This window comes from Thamnophis elegans, chromosome 7 (assembly GCF_009769535.1).
Source record: "Thamnophis elegans isolate rThaEle1 chromosome 7, rThaEle1.pri, whole genome shotgun sequence".
NCBI classification, from domain to species: Eukaryota; Metazoa; Chordata; class Lepidosauria; order Squamata; family Colubridae; genus Thamnophis; species Thamnophis elegans.
In genome coordinates, this window is record NC_045547.1 from 23,784,350 (window position 1) to 23,805,811 (window position 21,462).

Consider the following 21,462-nt stretch of genomic DNA (forward strand, 5'->3'; position numbering starts at 1 on the left):
CTCTTCCTAGGGAAAAGGTTATTGCCTTGCTTGAATCTCATGTCAGTTTTTTGCCTCTTTGCTTGTACAAGCACCAGCCTGTGCACCTTACTGTTTCTTGTGCTCTGTTTGTATGCACCTTGCCTTGAGGTTTACAGAGCCAGTTGATTAATGAAGATTTCGATCATGAGGAAGTTTTATGTGATGAATCTGCATTAGACAGTATTCTACAGAAATGTGCCTACTATTAAAAAAACAGCAAAATAGATATCAATAATATTTCAGATATTTCAATTCAGGGTTTAAGATAAACATTGCATCATTTAAATGTGTTTAGGAAGCTTGGATTGGAAGTAAATTAATATGAATTCCATGATCAAACCCCTTCAATGTGGTCTAATGTAGCTAATAAACTTATCATATAGTACAGCTAATAAAGTTATTTTAATTTTTAGCCAAAACTACATTCTATAAACCACGACACTGTTTACTGTGGCAGAGATACTGTGAAGTCCTTATTGGCTGTTTTAGATGAAGCAGCTAGTTATCCTCCTCTCAGCAACAAAGCTCTCCTGTTATTTGGAAGTGAAGAATTTGGATTTCCTTCTACCATGTTATTGTTCAGGTAAGTTCAAAGATGATGATGATGAGGTAGATTCAATCTTTGTTTTGTGAAGAAAACTATTTTCTTTTGCAGAAAATATCTGGGAACCTATACAATAATGCTAATGCTGATACAAGCCAGAAACAAAAGTGAATAATTCTACATTTTCAATGTCTCTTTCTACCACTCATTTTATTTTTTCCAACTCTTTAGAATATTAGAAGAAATTATGTAGAATGTGTGATGCTACATTTTCTGTCTGTCCATCAGTGGGATAACTCTCCAAAAGTTAAACCCCCAAAATTTAGAAAAGCCAGCCCCCCCCCCCCCCCAATGTTAAGCTTTAAAAACGGCAGAATCTGGCTTTAGACTGTTGAAAAAAAAGTTTCCTGAAAATAATCCCCAACTCATCTATGAAAGAGACAAATGACAAGTGGCTTGGAATGTTGGTAACTGCTTCATTCTAAGACCCCCTTCCCTTTTTTCCCCAAGTCACATGACCCTGAGCGGAGGACAAGTAGTCCTCAACTTACAATCATAAATCAACCTGCAATTGTGGTTGTAAGTTATGATGGTAATTAAGCAGGTCATCACGTGACCACACCTAATTTTACAACCCTTTTTGCAGCGACTGTTAGCTGAACGCGGCAGTCATAAAGTGAATGCTGCCATCATTAAGCAAACCCATTGTTCATTCTTGAGGCATTTTTGCTGGAAAACTGTAAGACACAGTTACGTGACTGCAAATGGTCATAAAAGTGGACTAGTTGTGCCAAGCATCCAAAATGCGATCATGTGACTGTGGGAGGGGATGACCATCAGAAATTCTTAACTAGATTGTTAGTACCTTTTTGGAAGTCTGTTGTAACTTCAAATAGTTGCTAAACGACCAGACTTAAGTCCAGAACTGTCTATATATGTTGCCCACTTTGTGTTTCCTAGTGTGCACAAAACCCAGACGCAAGACAGTTGGAGAGCAGAAACATACACAAACAGATGCAACATATTACTGAAAATATAGATGTCTTCTGTGACTATTGTTGATAAAGCAGTTGGTGAAAAAAAATCCCAGAAGCTATGTTTTGGCTCTTTACCTTGTTTATTCTATCCAGACTAGTGGAATGTTTGAAAGAATTATATAAGAAGGTTTGGATTTATGTCTAATACAATAACTTCCTGAAAACTGAACCATATTTGGCTCAAATTTGGTGTCTGGGGGCAGGGGGAACAAAAGAAAGATGGAGGTAATGATATGAAGAACATTTCTCCATTGCGCTTCCCCAGAGAGTGAGAAGGAAATTGGGATCCTTTTGGAATGTTGCCATTTCAATTCCAATCTCTCCCCTCTTTTTTCCCTCTCAGTCAATGACCAGAGCAGGCAGCTATTAAGAAGTTGGAAAGAGTTGCACGAGCCTTGCTCAGCAGGCTTTCATTCTCTTTTTGATCACTCCATTCCTCCCTTCCCCCACTTTTTTTTGCTTTGCTTAGTAGCTGCCAAGAATTGGGGAAAGATTGCATTTTCAGAATTATTAATAGTTTGCAGAGAGCTAGAAGAGAGTACATGGAGAGCTAAGGTCACAAATGAATCCAGAGGTCTGTAACTTTTAGAATGGTAGGTTATTCTGCATTGGAAACATCAGCTTTTTGGAATGCTATCTGTCAAAATTCTGTTCTTGGTCAATATTCTGTTGTGTCAGTTACAAAGGAAAATAGGATAAAATATGGTACTTAGGACCACAGGATATGATCAGAATGTTAAAAATCATTACCAAGCAAAATTAATCTTATGTTACTAAGAAATGAATAGATGATTCTAACTGCAAAGTTATAATGCTACTGATTCTTCCTTGCTGAATATAGAAATTAGATGTGACCATAAGACACAAATTCAGAAGAGAGAAGAAATATTTGAATTGTGAACAGCATAAAAAGTGAAATAAAGGAAGACTAACCAGATTTCTAATTTTTCGTTGACCCAATCAAGCTGTCTCAAGTAGACATAGGAGTTCCTATGCACATATGGAAGTTAAGCACCTACAGAACCTTTCATTTTATAGTGGAACCTCGTATCTAAGTAAATTGGCTTTTTCAAAAATGGATTAAAAACCACACAGACAAAAGCTTCTGAATTTCAGAATTCTTTGGTTGGTTGGTTTTGCTTTATAAGGGTTCTGGTCTTGTACTTCATTTAATGTACAGTATTAACAAGTATTCTAAATCTATACATGCATATCATATAAAGCTAACCAACATATTTCATGCTTACCACAGTAGCTTGTATTTTGCTTAAATATTAATATAGATCTCCAACACAGTCCAGAGGATCTTCTCCCAAAGCTCTGAGACAACGGATTCAAATGGAAGCGTGTGAAAAAATCAAGGTAGTTAACCATGAACCTCTCTTGCCTGCTTCTTCCTCCCAAGATGAAGCATTTATCTAATCTGAACTAACCTTATTAGTTTATAGATTCTAAACTAAACTAAACTTATCAAATCTAAACTTTGTTGCCTATGCATTCTGGCATCCTACATGTAATGCTACGTGGGACTGATGTTTGCATATAGGGAGAAGAGATACAGCCAAGGGAATGGACAGATAAAAGGCAACTTAGCCTACAGCAGAAGTGCAGCTCAGAAGGGACCCTACCTAGTTTCCTGAGTGTAAAAGGGAGTCGGGGGGGGGGGGAGGGAGAGGAGGAGAATGTATTTATAGGTTTGCATAATTTTATGTTAACATAATCTTACCATAAAGTAGAATGAGTTCGTCTGGCCATGTATCCTGTTTGATCCAATTTAAAAAGCTTATGCTACTGTTCTATTTTCTGGGTTTGTTTTTAAAAGGGAGGAATAGATCACTTTTAGGGGGAAATAAGGCTATTGTTCAGAATGGGTCAATGATGCTAAGGCATAATTGCTGTTAATATTCTCCTACTTGAACTAGAAGGTTTGCAGCCAGAGATTTAAACATAAAGATACTTTTTTCCCCTCTAGATTCTAGAAAAGCCCTTTCTAAGAAAGAAAACCAGCACTACTTGACTTACATATTGTCAGCCCCAAGATAAAAGCCTACATCTTTTTTCTCCTGCCTTTACATTGCAAAGGCTTGAGAACTTTTTGTTTTTCCGCAGGAGTGATTGGTACCTTTGAATTTTATTCTAACAGACCAGTCTGGTGTCAGTCCCCTTTCCCCCTAAGCTTGCGAGCATTTGCCCTTACACTGATTACATCTCTTCACCACCTCAAGTAATGCAGGGGGGTGTTATGAAAACAAAACCAGAAAATTGAGGAGGGGGGAGAGAAACTTGCTCCTATGTGCCAAGAAGCTTTTATCTTACTTCTCCCCCCCCCTTTGTTTTTACCTTCAAAATAAACATAAACTGGAAAACCTCCTTTCCCATATTGCCATAACAGTGGGTTCTCTAAGATTACAGCTTAGAAATGCTCAGATTCCATGTTTGCTAACTTCTGTAATATAAGCCCTTGGTGAACATTAGTTACTTTAACTGCTTGGTGCATAAGAGGCTTCATCCATTGTTTATTATTTATTGAAACAGTAAAAAATACAGTATAAATACATTTGCAATATTTTTACATATATTGAAATCTTTTTAACCCCCCTGCCTGCTAAATTAAGTCAAAAATGGCTCACCAAAGAACCAGTTAAAGACAGTTCACCTTGCATGAATGTGTCCCTTCTGTCTCTGGACCCTCCCTTTCTTCTTGGCTCTACCTACTTTTTCCTGAAAGAAACCTTTGTCTGTGACTTTGTTCATGCATCACACCAAGATACTGCATAACGTGAATATGGATATGTGTTGGTTTGTTACGTGAATACAGTCATTGTGCTTTATAAATGTTGTGCCAAGTGTGGCTCATTCAGTAAATCTTGACTAAAGAAGTCTTGACTTAGTGGAGTATGTGAACATAGCTTATATCTGGCTATATGTTTATCTGTATACATGTATGTTTGCATACAGAGGAAAAAATATTCTTTTTAATGAACATGAGAATCCTTTCAAAAATCAAACAAGGCTACAGCTTTCTAAAATACACTTAATGTGGCTATTTTTTCATGTGAAATACAAGCAATTATACAGTAACTTTAGGTATACAAATAGTTATTCCAGGACTTTGCTATTACTCTCACAGTGGGATAGAAATCCTGTCTTCTTCACTTATACATTATAATTCATATTGATCTACTTCCTTTTTAGTTGAAGCAACCTTTAATTAGATCTCAGTTTGCTTGCACTTATAAAGATGACCAAATACTCAAGCCAAAGAATCAACCCTCCAGTTCATCTCCGGTCGTAACAAATGCACTCCAAAAAATGGCAACTTCTCATATTGAAGACAGATCAACTTCAGGTAAATTCAGTCAGCAATATCTCTCTATTTCTCTGCCCCCTCATTTATTCACCAGGATGAATGTATATGCTGTCAGTTAATTGAATGGTGCCCTAAATAAATGAAATAATTGCTATACCAATGTAGAAGTGGTCTACTAGACATATGTTGGCACCTGCAATGGCTAGTTAGATGCCACAGGAAGCCCAAAACAAGGCATAATGGCAGCAACCTTTCCTTGCCAAGAATTTCTCTACAGTTGATACTCAATGTTATGTTGTCTCTGAATCTATTAGCTCTTTGTAGTCAGCATACACTTACATAGTTATTTTATTTTGTTGCATTTATTAAAAACTGCTTTCTCAAAACTGTAAGCAGTCTTTCCTTCTGTCAACTTAAGGTCAAACATGGAAAAATAAGGAGGTCCGGGCAGTTCAAATGAATATAAAGGTTTATTGCAAGCAATGTTCCCTCTAATTTTTTTTCAGTGTGTGCAGAAAAGTATAGTATTTGAGCAGCACATTTTCATGCCTGAGCACCTGAATTTTTTTCACAGATGTTTCACAGAGCAATTGATTTATAGGATCCGAATTGGAATGGAGAAAAATGGTTTTGTGCGTAAGTGAGTGTGTTTGTGTGTGTTTGAGTGAGCGAGGGATCCGGTAAGGGAACTGCGCCTATTTAGGAAAGAAGGTAAATTATTGCAAACATGATCAATCGAAGATAAGTATGGGGACAGGTTGGGCAGTAGAGAGAAAGTGATAAAAGAGTGGGAGAGAGGAAGAAAAAAAAAGGGAAGAGAGACAGAAAGAGACAGAGAAGGACAGAGAAAGTGACAGAAGAGTGGGAAAGAAGGAGAGAGAAAGAGAGACAAAGAAAGAGGGTGAAAGAGACAGAAAGAGACAAAGAGGAGAGAGAAGGGAGGAGGAGAGAGAAAGTGACAGAAGAATGGAAAAGAGGGAGAGAGAAAGAGAAGAGAGACAAAGAGAAAGAGGATGAGAGAGACAGAGAGAGAAGAGAGGAAGAGGAAAGAGTAAGAGAGAACATTTCATTTCAACCCTGAGGTGCAAATATTCTCTTTGATTGGTAATTTTATTTGTCCATTTACTATCCAATACTCTCATTTCTCCTTAAGTTCATCAAGAATTCCCTTCTTTTTATTGAATTTATCACAATACCGTGAGAACAACTTTTTCAGCATAGCTTTACAGCTATTTAAAATATATAGTAATTTAGGTCAGGTTTTCAGAACATTAGTCTATTTATAAGTCACTAAGTGCAAAGAAACAGATTCAGAAAGTTGGCTTCCCTTTTTGTAATTGCCTATTGCCTGCTTAATTTTCTACTTACATTTTTGATAACTGATATTCACGTTGACCCAAGAAACCCATCATAGAAATAAACCCTCCCTATGAACTTTGTTGGGTTTCCATGGAATGAAGTTTGGTCTTCTTCTCAACCATACAGTAGCATATTCTTTCTAAGGAGGATATAATCAAGATAGTCCATAATTGCCTATCAATCTAACAGTATGGCGATTGACAATCTCTTTATATTTCAACTCTAACTCTTTCAGTCTTAAAGATTTGGTGAGGAGAAATCCAAAAATTCTTTTAAAGAGGAAAAAAAATGCTTGCACAATTGCACCCATTGAGACATGTATATATACACAACACACAGAGAAACAAACTTAACAAAGTACTAAGTCTGCCCACCAACTAACTAACTAACTAACACTCTCTCTCTCTCTTAAAGAGAGGGAGAGAGAGGGAGGGAGAGAGAGAGAGAGAGAGAGAGAGGGAGAATCCCTCCTTCCTTCAGCCCAACACTCTTGCTGGCATCCCGGACAGATGAGAGGGACTGCAGAGGGTCTCCTCAAGTCTAGGGCAGCAAGTCATTCGGTGGAAAAGTTGCCTCTTGGAAGGAATGACCCGGCTTGGCTCCCACTTTCAATCTGCCGCCCAATGACCGAATGGAGAAGTGAAGAGACAGGAGAGACGAAGCGAGGCCCAAGCCAGGTCATTCCTTCCAAGAGGCATGTTTCCCATCGAATGACTCGCTGCCCTAGACTCGAGGAGACCCTCTGCAGTCCTTCTTGTCTGGCTGGGATGCCAGCGAGAGTGTTGGGCTGAAGGAAGGAGGGATGCACACGCTCACGCTCTCACTCACTCACTCACTCACTCACTCCCCTCCTCCTCCTCCTCCCTCCCTTCCTCTCTCTCTCTCAAATGGCAAATCTGAGCAGCCGCTGCGGGGAGCCGGTCCCATGCCTTCTCCCAACCCCCACACCCCTTCTCTCAGCTACTTCCTGCCTTGTGATTGCTGTCTCCAGGCTGGCTCTCCCCTCCTATTATCGTGGAAGGCGTCTCACAAAAACCACTGGGCGGCAATTGGAAACTGCTGCATGGTGTTTTGTTGCCACGTGCGCGGCCGCACACCTGCGCAGCTTAGAGGGAACAGTGATTGCAAGCCTGTGGTCTCTATAAGAATCTGAACTACTAATCTCAAAGCAAAGAGGCTGTAGATAAGAGTGGATAAGAATAGAAACCAAAGTGGGCTGGCCTTAGATCTCTTGTAGGAAGGGACTCAAGACTGATTATGTGTTTGACCCCCTCCCTTGGGTTCAGCTTGGTTGTTTCCTATACTTTCTTTACAATGGTAATATGAGAATGATCAATATGGTCCTGAAATCATCCATAATTCTAAAATGTGGGTGTTTACTACCATTTTGCAGCACAAAATATGCCATCTTTGTGAAAAAGAGAATATTTGCTTGTCAAGGCAGTTTGTGGGTTTTTTTTTTTGTTACATTCTACCTACTGGATATACCACAGAGACCTTGTTGCTACTTCTAGAGAGTTCTGGGGACATTGGCATTCTCTAAGACCCTCAACAATTGTAGGGCAGAAAAAAAAGGGTTTGCTGCCCAGGAGTGACAAGGACATAGTTGGTGAGATCACCAAAGGGCAAAACCACAAAGCTGAGGACATGCCAGGCAGATCATTTTGTTTTAATTGCTGCTGAAATGTTATTTGGTTGGTTGTATTTCAAGAGCTAATTATTGACAGTAGATGATAGCACGATGTGGCCTGGGCAAGAGTAAAGAGAGAGAGAGAATGAGAGGTAATGTAGGTAGGAGGAGAGACTAAGGTCAGCTAAGAAGAACTTTGGTTAGGTACTTCTAAGTTATTTTGTGTTGGTGGTTCCTCTTCATTTTTCAAGATTATGGTCATCTGACCAATCTGCCTTCTAGTCTTGTAGTTTAAATATTAAATTGGGTCATAATAAGTCTAAATGCCCAACGAGAAAGCCAGTGGAGTTATTACCAGTTCTTACATAGATGGACCAGCTGAACTTGATCAGATTACATTCTGTGAGTCTGACCAAGTATCAACCTAGATTGGCGGGCTGGATATGCTTTTCGCCGTTATGTTAACTCATAATCTAATATCAGTTTTGAGTTCACGTAACTGATATAGGAGCAAAGAGATAGGACATAGTATTTCTAGTGAATCATTCCTCATGGTCTAGGTCACCAAGGTAGAGTTCCAGGATGATGGAGCTATGAAACTTTTTTGTCCATGCTGAGAAGATCATCTCAAGACTTTATGTCTATTATGAAAACTATGGGACTTTCTAAATCAGCCTAATATATGATATATTTGGAATTTGTCTGTTGTGATTGAGCAGAGAGAAAGGGTATGGAGAATTTTGAAATGCTATTGTCATAAGCCTAACAATTCCATATTATTGCTTCCTTAAACATATTTTTCTGGGATCAAGAGGCTGTCATGAAAAAAAAAAACCACCTGAACTTCTTTAAGACAATACAACAAGTACCAGTCCTGAAGCACCTTTGCTCACTTTGGATCCAAGTATGCCCACTTGTCCTTGCATCACTCACAAGCTTACCTCTCTATTCTTTCCTGACACAGAATCATCTCTGAGCACATAAAGTAGCACTACTTTTAGAGCAGACTGTAAGCAGATCCTACTGGGGCAATCAAACTTTTAAGATTTGAAAATAACATTGCTTGTTGTTATTTTTAAGGCATTTTCTGTGTTTGCTTTTAGTGGTAAATAATTGAAACCTCATTGAAAGTGCTGCAAAAAATATCTGGGAGGTAAACTTAGTGAACATTGATAAACTATAGCAGTTCCCATAATCATAAAAGCATGTGCAGTTTTTGCTTCGTTTATCTTGAACGTTTCCAAGGCTCTTTGCTGTTGTTTTCTCCTGAATTAATATCTGTTGCCACCCGTGTCATTACAAGATTGACTTTTTGAATTTGTCCAGCTAAGTGGCTGATAAAGTACACTTGGGATTCCTCAACAGTAAAAACATAATACTTTTTGGTGATTGGACACTGCATCAAAATCCTATTCATGTTTTTCAATAATTTGTGCATGCTTTTAAAAAGAATGGCTTCTTGTACTCTTGTTTCTACACGTGTTTATTTTCTGAAGTGGTTACTGAAGTATTTTTTATGTCAAGGGTGATGGCTCAGCTTGTATATTGTTGTTTTCAACTCAATTATCTCTACTAATTAGACTTAGTTAACTCAATTACAGGAATGTTGTCTCTTTTGAAAATTACCAGGGGTGGCAAGTGTACAACAAAAGCAATTTAAAAATTAGTGTATTCTTTTTCCCTTATAAAATGTTTTGTTTTCTTAACCATCAGAAAGCCTGAATTCATCACTTGAAAATACTACACGCGGAACTGGTTCTGGAAGTATTTGTCAGAATGGAAGGAGAAGAAAAGAAATAGGAAAATTAAGTTGCCAGCTAGAAAACAAGAACCCAAAGAGAAAGCTGGTGGAAAGAATGAGTGAAAATGTCATATTGACTAATGAAAATGAAACACCACAGCATATATACCATAAGAAACCAAAGATGCAAGTGATATGCCAAAATAGTTTGGACAGCAAACTAAAAGAAACCAGAAAATCCAAAAAGGCTATACCCAAAAATAAGCTTATTATTGGACAAGCGAAACTCACTCAGTTCTTTAGGTTGTAAATGTCAGTGGCTTAAAAAGGCAAAAAGTTGGCTATATTAGGATTTCTATTGCAATCATGATTATGCAGAAGTTTTATAAAAATCAAATCATCAAGTTTTATGCAGAATTCTCAGTTTAATAATGCACTGTAACTTTACACTTGTTTCCACATGTGGCATTCTGACATAGAAATATTTAGAATCCTTACAGTAAACACATAGCAATATTTTAACCACAATTACAATTTTTGTGACTTATCAAGGAAAGGGCTTGTCTCTTCCCAGTGATTCACTTCAGGGTCGTTTTAGGCTTGCCAACAAGGTCGATACACTCTTCCCAGCATACATCTCAGCACTAAAGAAAACACACCAAAATTTTGTGGTTTTGACTCTCACATACGTATTTTTATAAACAAGTTTAACTACATTGTCATCTGTAGTAAATTTTTATTCATTTGAAATTTTAACTCATTTTTTGCTAATAAATATTTAGAACATGCTATCTTTTATATCTTACATTTAACCAGTCACTCTTTAAAAGACTGAGTGGAACCTACAATTTTTAAAGACTGAGAAAAACAAATAAACTTTTCTTTTACAGAGAAGCATATTCTGATGATTGAGTGCTACAGTTGTCCTTTGATAATAAAAGGGTGGCAGCTGAGTATATTTTAATTGTGTAAATACATAGAGATGCAATTGAATATATATGGGTGAATGAAACACTGGTTTATTCTCGACCAGGCTTGAGCTAAAAAATTGGCTGATTTCTAAGGCACTCCAAGTCTTCAGGAGTTTGGTAGAGAAACTTGGCTACCTTTTGTGTGAATGCATTGAAAAAGATGATGGAAAAAAGGCAGCTCACGGGAGAGGAGGGAGAAGTGATTGGGTCCCTCCTGCTAAGCCAAGTTAGGAAAACACTTACATTTGGGCATCTGGACAATAGAACTAACCTGAAGGCATCAATCTGTGAATTCTCTTTCTCTCTGGTTGGATGCTCCTTGCGACTTCCACAACTGGCCTAGCAGCATGAGGATTGCTGACAAATTAAAGTTGGCTTCAAACTGCTGTTGTAACTTATGAACAAACTGCCCAAAAGGAAATGGTGGGCAACAAGTGCCACAGACGTCAGGCAGGTGGAAAGCAAAACTGGAGGGCAAGCTATGTGGCTCTTCTTGAGCCTCCACTGCAATGTGCAAGTGAAAGTTGGGAGTACAGGTAGTCCTCAACTTATGGCCACAATTGAGCCCCAAATTTCAGATGTTGAGGGAGACATTTGGTAAGTGAATTTTCCCCATTTTACAACCTTTCTTGCTACAATTGTTGAGTGAATTCCTGCAGTTGATAAGTTAGTAACCCAATTGTTAAGAGAATCTGGCTTCCCCATTGACCTTGCTTGTCAAAAGATGATCACATGGGACACAGCAATGGCCATAAATAAGAACCAGTTGCCAGCATCTGAATTTTGATCACACGATCATGGGGATGCTGCAAAGGTTGTAACTGTGCAAAACGGTCATAAGTAACTTTTTAGTGTCGTAACTTTGAAAGGTCACTAAATGAATTGTAAGTCAAGAACTACCTGCACTGCAGATCAGCTAGTCACATACATCAGGAAAAATAACCACCTGAGAAATTTGAGCATTTGCCTCTACCTAGATTGCTTCATATCACTGGTGGCCACAGTTATTCATTTCAACAGTTATCATGGTACTATTTCAGCAAATTAAGGTAATATTTCTGTTTTGCAGTAACATGAAAATATAACTTACTATCAAAATCTCTTCTTCCAATAGGCAAGTTAGCTGAGTTTTCATCACTTCCTGTCTCACGCCGTTCTTGTATTGATTCAATATTTTCAACCTCAGCATTTGATGGAAAACTCATAGGTCCCTCCAATTCAAAATAAGGAAGCTTGTTAATACTTAAGCTCTGTGGCTGGCCGTAGTTTATAACATGATGGTTATAATCTATATTCTGCACTCCAAAGAAAAAGTATAGATGAAAATAATGCAAAATTTCCAAAATACAAATATTTTAGTCCTTAACCCACTAATAAGATATTTTCAGAAAAGAGTTGTGTTCTGATTGCAGCATAATCTACCTTGGAAGTTCAGTTTTCATCTTAAAATCAAGAGTCAAACCAGGTTTTTTCAAGACAAGACATCTTAATACATATCCAAGGAATGTTAATGCTAAATAACATTGATTTGTTTAATTAAGTTAAATAATGCCAAGGTCTCCTTAAACATTTTTTTTCTTTGTAAATTTAAGTAGTAATGAAGTTGGTAAGAGCAACATTAGGATTTGTTTTTAAATTAAAGCTGAAAGGCATGTATTTCATTTAAGCTCTTAAGACTGAAAATACAATATTAACATTTTCAAATATGACTCAAAACACAGTATTCTCTTAGCTTCATTTTAGGATGATAGCCACTTCAAATCACATTTCATACTTTAATTATATAACAATAGCAATGCCCTTAGATTTATATACCGCCTCACAGTGCTTTGCAGCCCTCCCTAAGCAGTTTACAGAGCCAGCATATTGTCCCCAACAATTTGGGTCCTCATTTTACCAACCTCAGAAGAATGGAAGGCTGACTCAACCTTGAACCCGTCAGGATTGAACTGCTGGCAATCGGCAGAGATAGCCTGCAGTACTGCATTCTAACCACTGTGCCACCATGGCTCTATTGGCATATCTGAAATAATCTATTCCAATATTTTGTTACACATTTTTCGTTCATCATTTGTGTTACACAATAGCTACACAGAAAACTCACTGAGAAATGTGGATTCCGGTCTTCATCCAAAAACTTGCTGTCCTCCATTTTATAATGCTCAAAAGAAGATGCAGGCAGAGACTTTCCAACTTTGTCACCATTCTGTGTTATCTTTCCAAGACTGAATGTGCTTAGCAGCATATTATCTTCTGCTTTTCGCATAGACTTTGAAACAGAACACAAGGAGCCTTGAGACAAAAGAGAAAAAACCAATAAGAATACATGGGATGAGATACACATTCTCCAGCGTTTAGATGTTTGCATGGAGGTGAACAAACTTTAAATATTACTTAAGTCAGGCTAATTTGAAAATAGCATAAGGACAGGAAAAAGGGTGTTATATAGCTTGCGGAATGAATAGATATCACTTCAATGACTTACACGGTTTTCAAAGAACGATGAGTAAAGAGGACTGACCTTTTGTATATCATTACATGTCTTTTGTTCCAAACCATAGGTGATGAGCTGCTTTTCAAGACGTTCATTATATAATTTGGATTATTTTATCAAGTACCACAGGATAATTTTCTTCTGAATTCTAATTTAATCTTTAAATTCCACTTCACACAGCCTCAGGAAAGAATTAATTTGTGCAGGGGTGGAAAAAGAAAGGCAGACAAACTTCATTATTCGTGCTTTAAAAACTAAGGCTTCTTGAAAAGTAAGAAAAACAGTCTCTGCGAGGAATAGTCTTAAGCAATTATATCTTATCTTAAAGAGAATTCAAACCTCTTCCTACTTATCCATACAAACAGTTTCATAAGTATGCATAAAATAAGTGGTCATGGATATAATTTTAAATACACCACACTTGTGCTTTAATTTTGAAGTAGATGCAGGGCTGAGGTGCTACGGGTTCGCCTGGATTTGGGAGAACCAATAGCCAACGTTATGGCCGGTTCAGAAAATCTCCAAATCCCACCCCTGACTGGCCTCACCCACCACACCCTGCCCCTGCCACCCCACCGTGCCCCTTCCAGGAGTCTCCACGTGACCCATTTTGGATGTGAGGTAAGTACCGGGCCCGCCTGGAGCCCGGGGGAGACAGTTTTCGCCCTCCCAAAGGCTCGAGGAAATCCTCTGGAAGGCAAAAATACCTCCCCCTGCGCCATGGTGCAGGAGGCTGACTAGGCCATGTCCACCCAACAACCGAGCAGAGAACCCATTGCTGAAATTTTTGAAGCCCACCCCTGAGTAGATGCCATGATTCCTGCTTCCTTAGGAGAGAATATTATTTAAACAAACATGAATTGCAAAGCCTGTCTTTGTCTCATAAATGTTCAGAGAAGACATTTAATATGGAAAAAGTGACATGAGTGAGGAATAACTTGGCTGTGTGCCTGTCTCATGCTTTTCTCAAGCTGCTTTGTCTGAGATTTTGAATTGTTCCGTTCTTGCTCCACAAAGGTTTAAATATGACAAAAGGTAGCATGGAGGAGCATTTCTGGAACAGAATTCAAAAATATTGATCTTTATTTAGAATACCCCATCTTATGCAACACATAGTTTTTTATTTCAGAAGCTTGGCTGAAACTCACTCGGATATTTTCAGTAGCAATGTCTGCATTATGAAATTTCCTTAGCATAACTGCTTCTCGGGTTTGTTTCAAGAAAGATGTAAAAATATTTTCACAATCTAGCCTTTCGCCCATAAATCTAGGTTTGTCTCTTGGACTGGTATGTTTGACATACCTTTGAGGTCTTGATTATTTATTGTCCTTTGGTTGTAATTTAGAATTTATCTACATGGACACCTAGAATTAATACCAACTTGATGGCACATTATTATTCAGTTGATTGTGATCTATTTTTGCATTGACTGTTGCTGATGTTTGGAGAGAATAATATTCAAGTATGACAAAGACATAGTTTGTTTTACAAGTTCCTCCTTAGACAACTAGTCACAGATTAGAAGATATCAAACAATAAAATAAGCGAAGGAATATAGGAGTGATTCAAGTAATGACATTTAAATTAACTGCACTATGCTTTGATCAGATATTCACGAATAAATATACATCAGTTTGCACAAATAATGAATCAAGACAAAAGAGGACAAGTAATTAAATTAGATATTTAAGATCTTATTCAATGGGGCTGGGAGGAAAGGAAAACGAGGAGGCTTTCAAACAACCTGGTGGATGGACTTAGATTGGCAATGGATGTACCTTTGGAAGATCAGATTAGGGACAGATCATCATGGAGGATATTTATGTGGTCACTAAGAGTTAACACTGAGTTGATGTGACATAACAAGGATCACAAAACAATACATTTTAAGTCTGAACCTTGTGAAATAGATTACAAACTGTTTGTGTGCATGCTCTAGGAGGGTGTCAAACTCGATTTCATTGAGGGCTGCATCAGGGTTGTGTTTGACCTTGGGGACCAGGGTGGGCATGGCCAGCTCAACATCACTCACATCAGAGGTGCCTGTGGTTGCCCAAGCTCCATTTTCAGCTTCCACAGTCTCCTGTATCCCTCTGCCAGTGAAAACGGAGCTCAGGAGGGCAGCATTTGGCTCCTCCTTTCACTGTCAGAAGCACGTGGGCTCCTCCTTTCACTGGCAGAAGCACATTTGCTGTTCCCAGTGTGGCCCCACGGGCCAGATCTAAGTACCCTGTAGGCTGGATCCGGCTCCCGGGCCTCGGGTTTGACACCCCTGCTTTAGATAAACTAAAGCAAAAGAAGAATGCCAACCATTTCCCACGATAACATTTTGAACATCTATCCTAATTTTAGACAGGACTTCCAGAATCTCTTTGAAGGCCTGAACCTCAGTGATAGGACAGGAACGAAATCAAATAAATTGTTGAGGATGAAAAGGGACTGCTAAAAACCTAGATACAAAAGATAGCAAATTGGATGTCAGAACAAATGGTAAAAATTGCCAAGAAGAAAAGAGACATCAAAGCCAAGAATGACAAAGGTCTCAGGAAGGAACTTAAAGAATTTCAACAGCTGTTAGATGAGAAACAGTTATCTAACAACATCTGTAAAGATACTGAAACTGGTGGCATACACAGAAAAACTAGGAAAGTCTTCTAAAAGAGTTCATATCTTGCAACCTTGAATTGATATGCTAAAGAATGATAATGGAAAGATGGTAACTGATTTAAAAAGAGCCAACAAGGATGGAAGGAGTATACTGAAATTCTATACATTAAAGATGTCACCATCTAAGATCTTATTCAATGGGATATTCTCTACAGGAAATCATTTCTTTTTTTTTTTTTTTAAATATATTTTATTCATTTTTCACATTCCATTTGCAATCACTTATATACAGGGTATTTACTATAAGAAAAGAAAAAAAGAAAAAGGGAATAAAACGAAGAAATAAAAAGGAAACACAACTCATCATTCACAACCCCACCTAACCCTTCCATCCTCCATACACCCCATCTACCCCCTCCAACTTTCCTTTCTCCCTCTAACACTCCCCTCCTACTTCCCTTTCCCCTCAAACCTTCCTTCTCCCCTTACTCCCCAGACACCTTCCTTACATTCCCCTTACTCCTTCCTTACTCCTCCCTCTTCTTTCCCTCTACCTCCCTCCTTGGTGTATGCCTTTATTCGAGTGTTGTTTGATCTGATAAAAGTAAAATGAACCAAGGAAAAAAAAATAAAAGAAAAAAAGAACCACCATATATAAATACATTCTTGTTCTTATTAAGACTATGTTAACACCCCCCCACCCCACAAATCCCCATCCCCAATCCTCCCGACTTCCCAGGGCCCACACCTGGCACTACCTTCTGTCTAAAATATCTTGTATACATATGGATTAAAAAATAAAAGTAATATGTCAAAAGAAAGAAAAACAGAAAAAAAAAGAAGAGAGAAAAGAAAAGAGAAAAGAAAAAAAAAAAGGAAACCACTCTTTGTGTTGATCTCAGCCCCCCATCTTTATCTATGCTTAAATAGTATAAATCATTCTATCTATATTTTATTCTCGTCTCTTACTTCTTTGCTATTTACCCCAACCTTCTGTAGACTCTCCCGTTCCTCTTCCTAAACCTCATGATCCCTTCCGATAAGATTTAAGCAACGTGGTTCATGCCACATATTCAAATATGACTTTACAGAAGAGTAATCAAACTTTCCCTTCTAGTAAAATTTAAACAGCGTAAGTGATCTTTCTTAACCTCCTTTTCAAACAGTAATTCAAAATAATCTAGCCAAGCTTCCCCTTCTTAGTAAAATTAAGCAGCGTAGATCAAATATTACTTTACACAGAAATCAATTTCTATCTTAAGATAATTCCAACCGACTTTCTCTTCTAATAGGATTTAAATAACGTAGTTCATTCCACATGCATTTTACCCTCATCCCTTACTTGTCTGATATTTACCACTATCAAATTTATACTAGCATTTGTTTAAAATCTAACTCAAAGCAATTTCAACCGACTTTCCCTTCTAATAAAAGTTAAATAGCATGGATCATTCCACATATTCAAATAATACTTTCAGCAAGAGTCAGTTAACCTTCTGTTTTAAAGTAATCCCTTCTAACAAAGTTTAAACAACATAAATCATTCCGCATTCTTTTTACACTTATCTTAAGATAATCCCAACCGGCTTTCTGTTCTAATAAGCCTTAAACAACGTAAATCATTCCACATATATTTTACCCTCATCCCTTGCTTGTCTGATGTTTACCACTATCAAATTTATGCTAACGTTAATTTAAAATCTAGCTCAAAGTAGTTTCACCCAGCTTTCCCTTCTAATAAGAATTAGTCCGCTTTTTCTACCGGAGAGAGGTCTCAAACCCCCATTCAGTCCTCAACTTTGGCGAGTATTTTGAAATGTCTAAATTCTCGATCTCCGTTTTTCTGCTTCTCCGAGGGAGGAAGGGCTACCCCCTCCATCTTGCAACCACATGGCCTGCCGTTTGCCTTCTCCTTCCGCTTGTCTCTCCTCTCTTCCAAGCGAGTCAGGAAGTCCTGCCTTCAGAATCCTGCAATAGAAATCTTGAGCCTCCGAAACAGAGTTAAGACGAAATCTTTGATTCTCAAATGTAACCGTGATGCCGGCAGGGGCCTCCCATCTGTATCGAATCTGTTGACTCCTAAGCTCCTTAGTTAAAAAGGTGTAATCCCTTCTTGCTTTCAGCATCTGGAAAGGAATATCTTTGAAGACAATCAGGTCCTGGTCATCAACTCGGAGACTGTTATTATGAAACTTTTGCACAATCGCATTTCTAGATTCTTTTGTAGAGAAATGTATAATTATGTCCCTCGGGAGCTGTCGCTGTTCCGCTATCAATGAGTTCTGGCGATAGATTTTCCGAATCTGCCAATCAAAGTTAAGTCCCGGGCTTCCCACCGCATGGCTGAAGGCTTCAGCAAAGGTCTGTTTCAGATTCTCTTGCTCCTTTTCACGGAATCCTCTGACTCTTATTGCAAATGCCTTCCTATTAAAATTTATCATCATGAGCTGTTCTTCATTGTCTCTAATTTTTTGTTGTAAAATTTGAATATTGGTAGTCAAATTAAAATTAGCCTTCTCCAAACTTTCCAATTTGTTCTCTATTTCAGCAGAGTAATCTGACAGGGCAGACATGGCTGCAAACGTATTCGCCTTCATTTGATTAACTTTAGACTTTAAATCATCATATAGTTCCAATACAAATTCCTTAATTTCTTGTTTAAAGGCATTAAACATTTTAAAGAAATATTCCTGTGTTAAAAATTCTCCAGTAGAGGGCATAGGAGACAAAGGCTGTGGTTCCAGTAAAAATTCTTTAAATTCTTTAGACACATTTGTAGCAAGACGCTTCTTTGACCTGGGTGCCATAATAAATAAACAAGTAAGCAGCGCTTTGCTCCCCTCTATTTCCAAAGAAGAAGAGTTTATTTTGTTAAGGAGCGGTCTGCAGGAAGGTAAAACCGGCTAAGTACATCCACTATCAATCATCCACGGAGAGAAATCGCCATTTTGAAGTCCATTTAGACAAAGAAGTCTCTAAGACAAATGGTGCTGGTATTTAAGATAGTAATAAAAGCATAAATCTCACAGGGGTGGGACCCGCCCGTATCAATTCTAGCTTGAAAAAACTTTGTTTTGTCCTGGGGGGGGGGCTAGCCTGTCTGGGGCTGCCAAAAAAAAAGGCAGCTGAAATCATTTCTTAGCGACCATGAAAAGTTAAGATGGGCTCCAAGAAAGCTACTTATGACTTAGATCTGAAGTTCTGATACCTTCCTCCCCCGCCACTTAATCATGTGATTGCATTTTGGATGCTTAGCAACCAGATCACATTTAGGTGACTGTTATTTATGATTTATTTGGGGAAAATTGGCGTTTTCTTCCAGTTTCCACCCAAAACCGCCAATTATGAATGCTGATAACTTTACAGGCACTGCTTTAATGTTAATGCTTAACATTAAAAATATGTAAAACCAAGTTGGTCATGTGATGACTTGCTTAATGATTTATAATCATAATTCCAGGCTCAATTGTGATCCTAAGTCAAAGACTACTTATAAATACAAGTACTACTACTGTGATCATTACCAAGCTGGAAAGCTACTTGACACATGTGCCAAGAGATTGGTAAAGTTTGGTCAAAATACAAATAAGAAAGAAAGGGCATTTATGTTGTAGAGTGTGAAAATTATCATACAAAATTCTTAATTTCACATGCTAGCAAAATAATGCTTAGGATCATTCAACACAGATTTGAATCTTGTATGGAAACGAAAATTCTAGATGTTCAGGCTAGTCTTAGAAAGACAAGAGACATTATTGTCAATGCAGCCTGGATAGTTTAGAAAGCCAATTGTAAATAAAAAGATGTTGATAGATATCTCATTGATTATAAAGAGATCTTTCATTGTATAACCATGGAATTGTAAAGCCATGGAATGGCTTTGGAATCTCAGAAAATATCATATAAAATCAATATATAAAACAGGAAGCCACAGTCTGGAAGGAACTTGGCAAAAGAGGTTAGCTGCAGGCTGGCAAAGAAGTGAGATAAAACTACCATATTTTTCGGAGAAGGACCTTTTTCCCTCAAAAAAGAGGCTGAAAATCTGAGTACATCTTATAATACAGCATTTTTGGCCTCCAGAAATCCCGCCCCTTCACCAAAATGGCCATGCATAGCTTTTAGGAGGCTTTCAGAGAGCTCCTGGGGGCTGGGGAGGGCAGAAATGAGCAAAAAACGGGCCATTTTATAAGCCTCCTAAAGGCTATCCACGCCCTTTTCTTTGACAAAAAATGGGCCCGTTTTTTGCAAAAAAATGGTCTGTTTTTTGCTCATTTTTGCTCCCCCATCCCCCAGGAGCACTCTACAAGCCTCCTAAAGGCTATTTGAAGCAGTAAGTACTGAGGTACCACTGTACATTGTGAATATAAAACAATATGACCAACATTTGGCAAACAGATCCAAAGGGTGGATCTATTTTATGTTGTTAGTTGTGAAGTCGTGTCTGACCCATCACAGCCCCATGGACCCCATCGATGTCTCTAGGCCTTCCTGTCCTCTACCATCCTCTGGAGTCCATTTAAGCTCATGCCTACTGCTTCAGTGACTCTATCCAGCCACCTCATTCTGTTGTCTCCTTCTTTTACTCTCAATCTTTCCCAGCATTAGGCTCTTCTCCAGTGAGTCCTTCCTTCTCAGTTGGTGGCCAAAGTATTTGAGTTTCATCTTCAGGATCTGTCCTTCTAAAGAGCAGTCAGGCTTTATCTCCTCTAGGACTGACCGGTTTGATCACCTTGCAATCCAAGGGACTCACAGGAGTCTTTTCCAGCATCCATTTTACGCAGAGCAGCAAAATGTAAATGAGGGAAAAGCTGCATATTTGTACTTTCCCTCATCTTCTCTTTATTAGGAATCCCCTGCTTGGCATCTATACCAGTTCCAGAACTGGAGTAAATCTGGTGCCAAAGGAGGGCTATCTGAGGACTAGAAAAACTATTTTTATTCTGCAGAACTATGCAACAACAAGGACACTTCCAGGAAACTTCCAAATCCTTCATTTCTCTGTGGCAGAATTCTGGCATCAGAGGCTTCTGTGTTAGCTAGGAGGGGCTTTTTAAATCAGATCTCCCTCTTTGGATTTGATTCTTTACAAGTAGTCCTCAACTTACGACTGTAATGAAGCCAGCCCATTTATGATAAAACCTGTTTTTGTGACCTTTTTTGTGATAGTTGTCAAGTGAATTAAAGCAAATGCCATGGTCATTAAGCAAACACCATGATTGTTAAGTGAACCAATGATTTACTATGAGCACAGTTTTGCCAAAAACTAGAAGTAAGTGGCAATTTTGACAAAACTCCTAAAACATAGTCATGTGACTTCAGGACTCTGCAAGTTGCCTGAAATTTGGTAACACAAATGCAGTGAAGCCTATTATTGAAACTTCAAATCTGGGTCATAACTAGCACACAAATAAGCTTCATCATAACTTCCAACCCTAACCCAACTTCTGTAGAAGAGATCTGGTCTTTTTGTGCTCCTCAGAAGGAGCTATTGAAGCATATTATTAGATTTATAGACAACAACATCCAAAAGGTGCATAACTATTAATCATATTATTAGATTTATGGACAACAATATCCAAAAGGTGCATAGAATTCTCTCTCTCTCTCTCTCTCTCTCTCTCTCTCTCTCTGTATGTATGTATGTATGTATGTATGTATGTATGTATGGTGTCACAACCCCTGGTATGCCCAAATATGGGAGGAAGCATACTGCTGATGAGAGCTAAATAGCTTGAAATAGATCTG

The 21,462-nt window shown here is 38.2% G+C and overlaps 2 protein-coding genes across 3 annotated transcripts in view; one reads left to right on the forward strand and one right to left on the reverse strand.

The window, feature by feature from the left end:
• Positions 1 to 10,449, forward strand: part of PARPBP (PARP1 binding protein) — a 40,100-nt gene extending 29,651 nt beyond the window's left edge. For both annotated transcript variants that reach the window (XM_032220728.1, XM_032220730.1), the window contains 4 exons: positions 435 to 604; positions 2,886 to 2,964; positions 4,798 to 4,951; positions 9,615 to 10,449. In XM_032220728.1, the coding sequence (XP_032076619.1) occupies positions 435 to 604; positions 2,886 to 2,964; positions 4,798 to 4,951; positions 9,615 to 9,952 (741 nt within the window). In that variant the 3' untranslated portion in view covers positions 9,953 to 10,449. The remainder of the gene's footprint in view (positions 1 to 434; positions 605 to 2,885; positions 2,965 to 4,797; positions 4,952 to 9,614) is intronic.
• Positions 10,223 to 12,981, reverse strand: PMCH (pro-melanin concentrating hormone). The gene is made up of 3 exons (XM_032220731.1): positions 12,718 to 12,981; positions 11,704 to 11,908; positions 10,223 to 10,286 (listed from the first exon to the last, which is right to left on the reverse strand). The coding sequence occupies exons 1-3, from the start codon at positions 12,979 to 12,981 to the stop codon at positions 10,237 to 10,239; spliced, it is 519 nt and encodes a 172-aa protein (XP_032076622.1). The 3' UTR covers positions 10,223 to 10,236.
• Between the last annotated feature and the right edge of the window lie 8,481 nt (positions 12,982 to 21,462).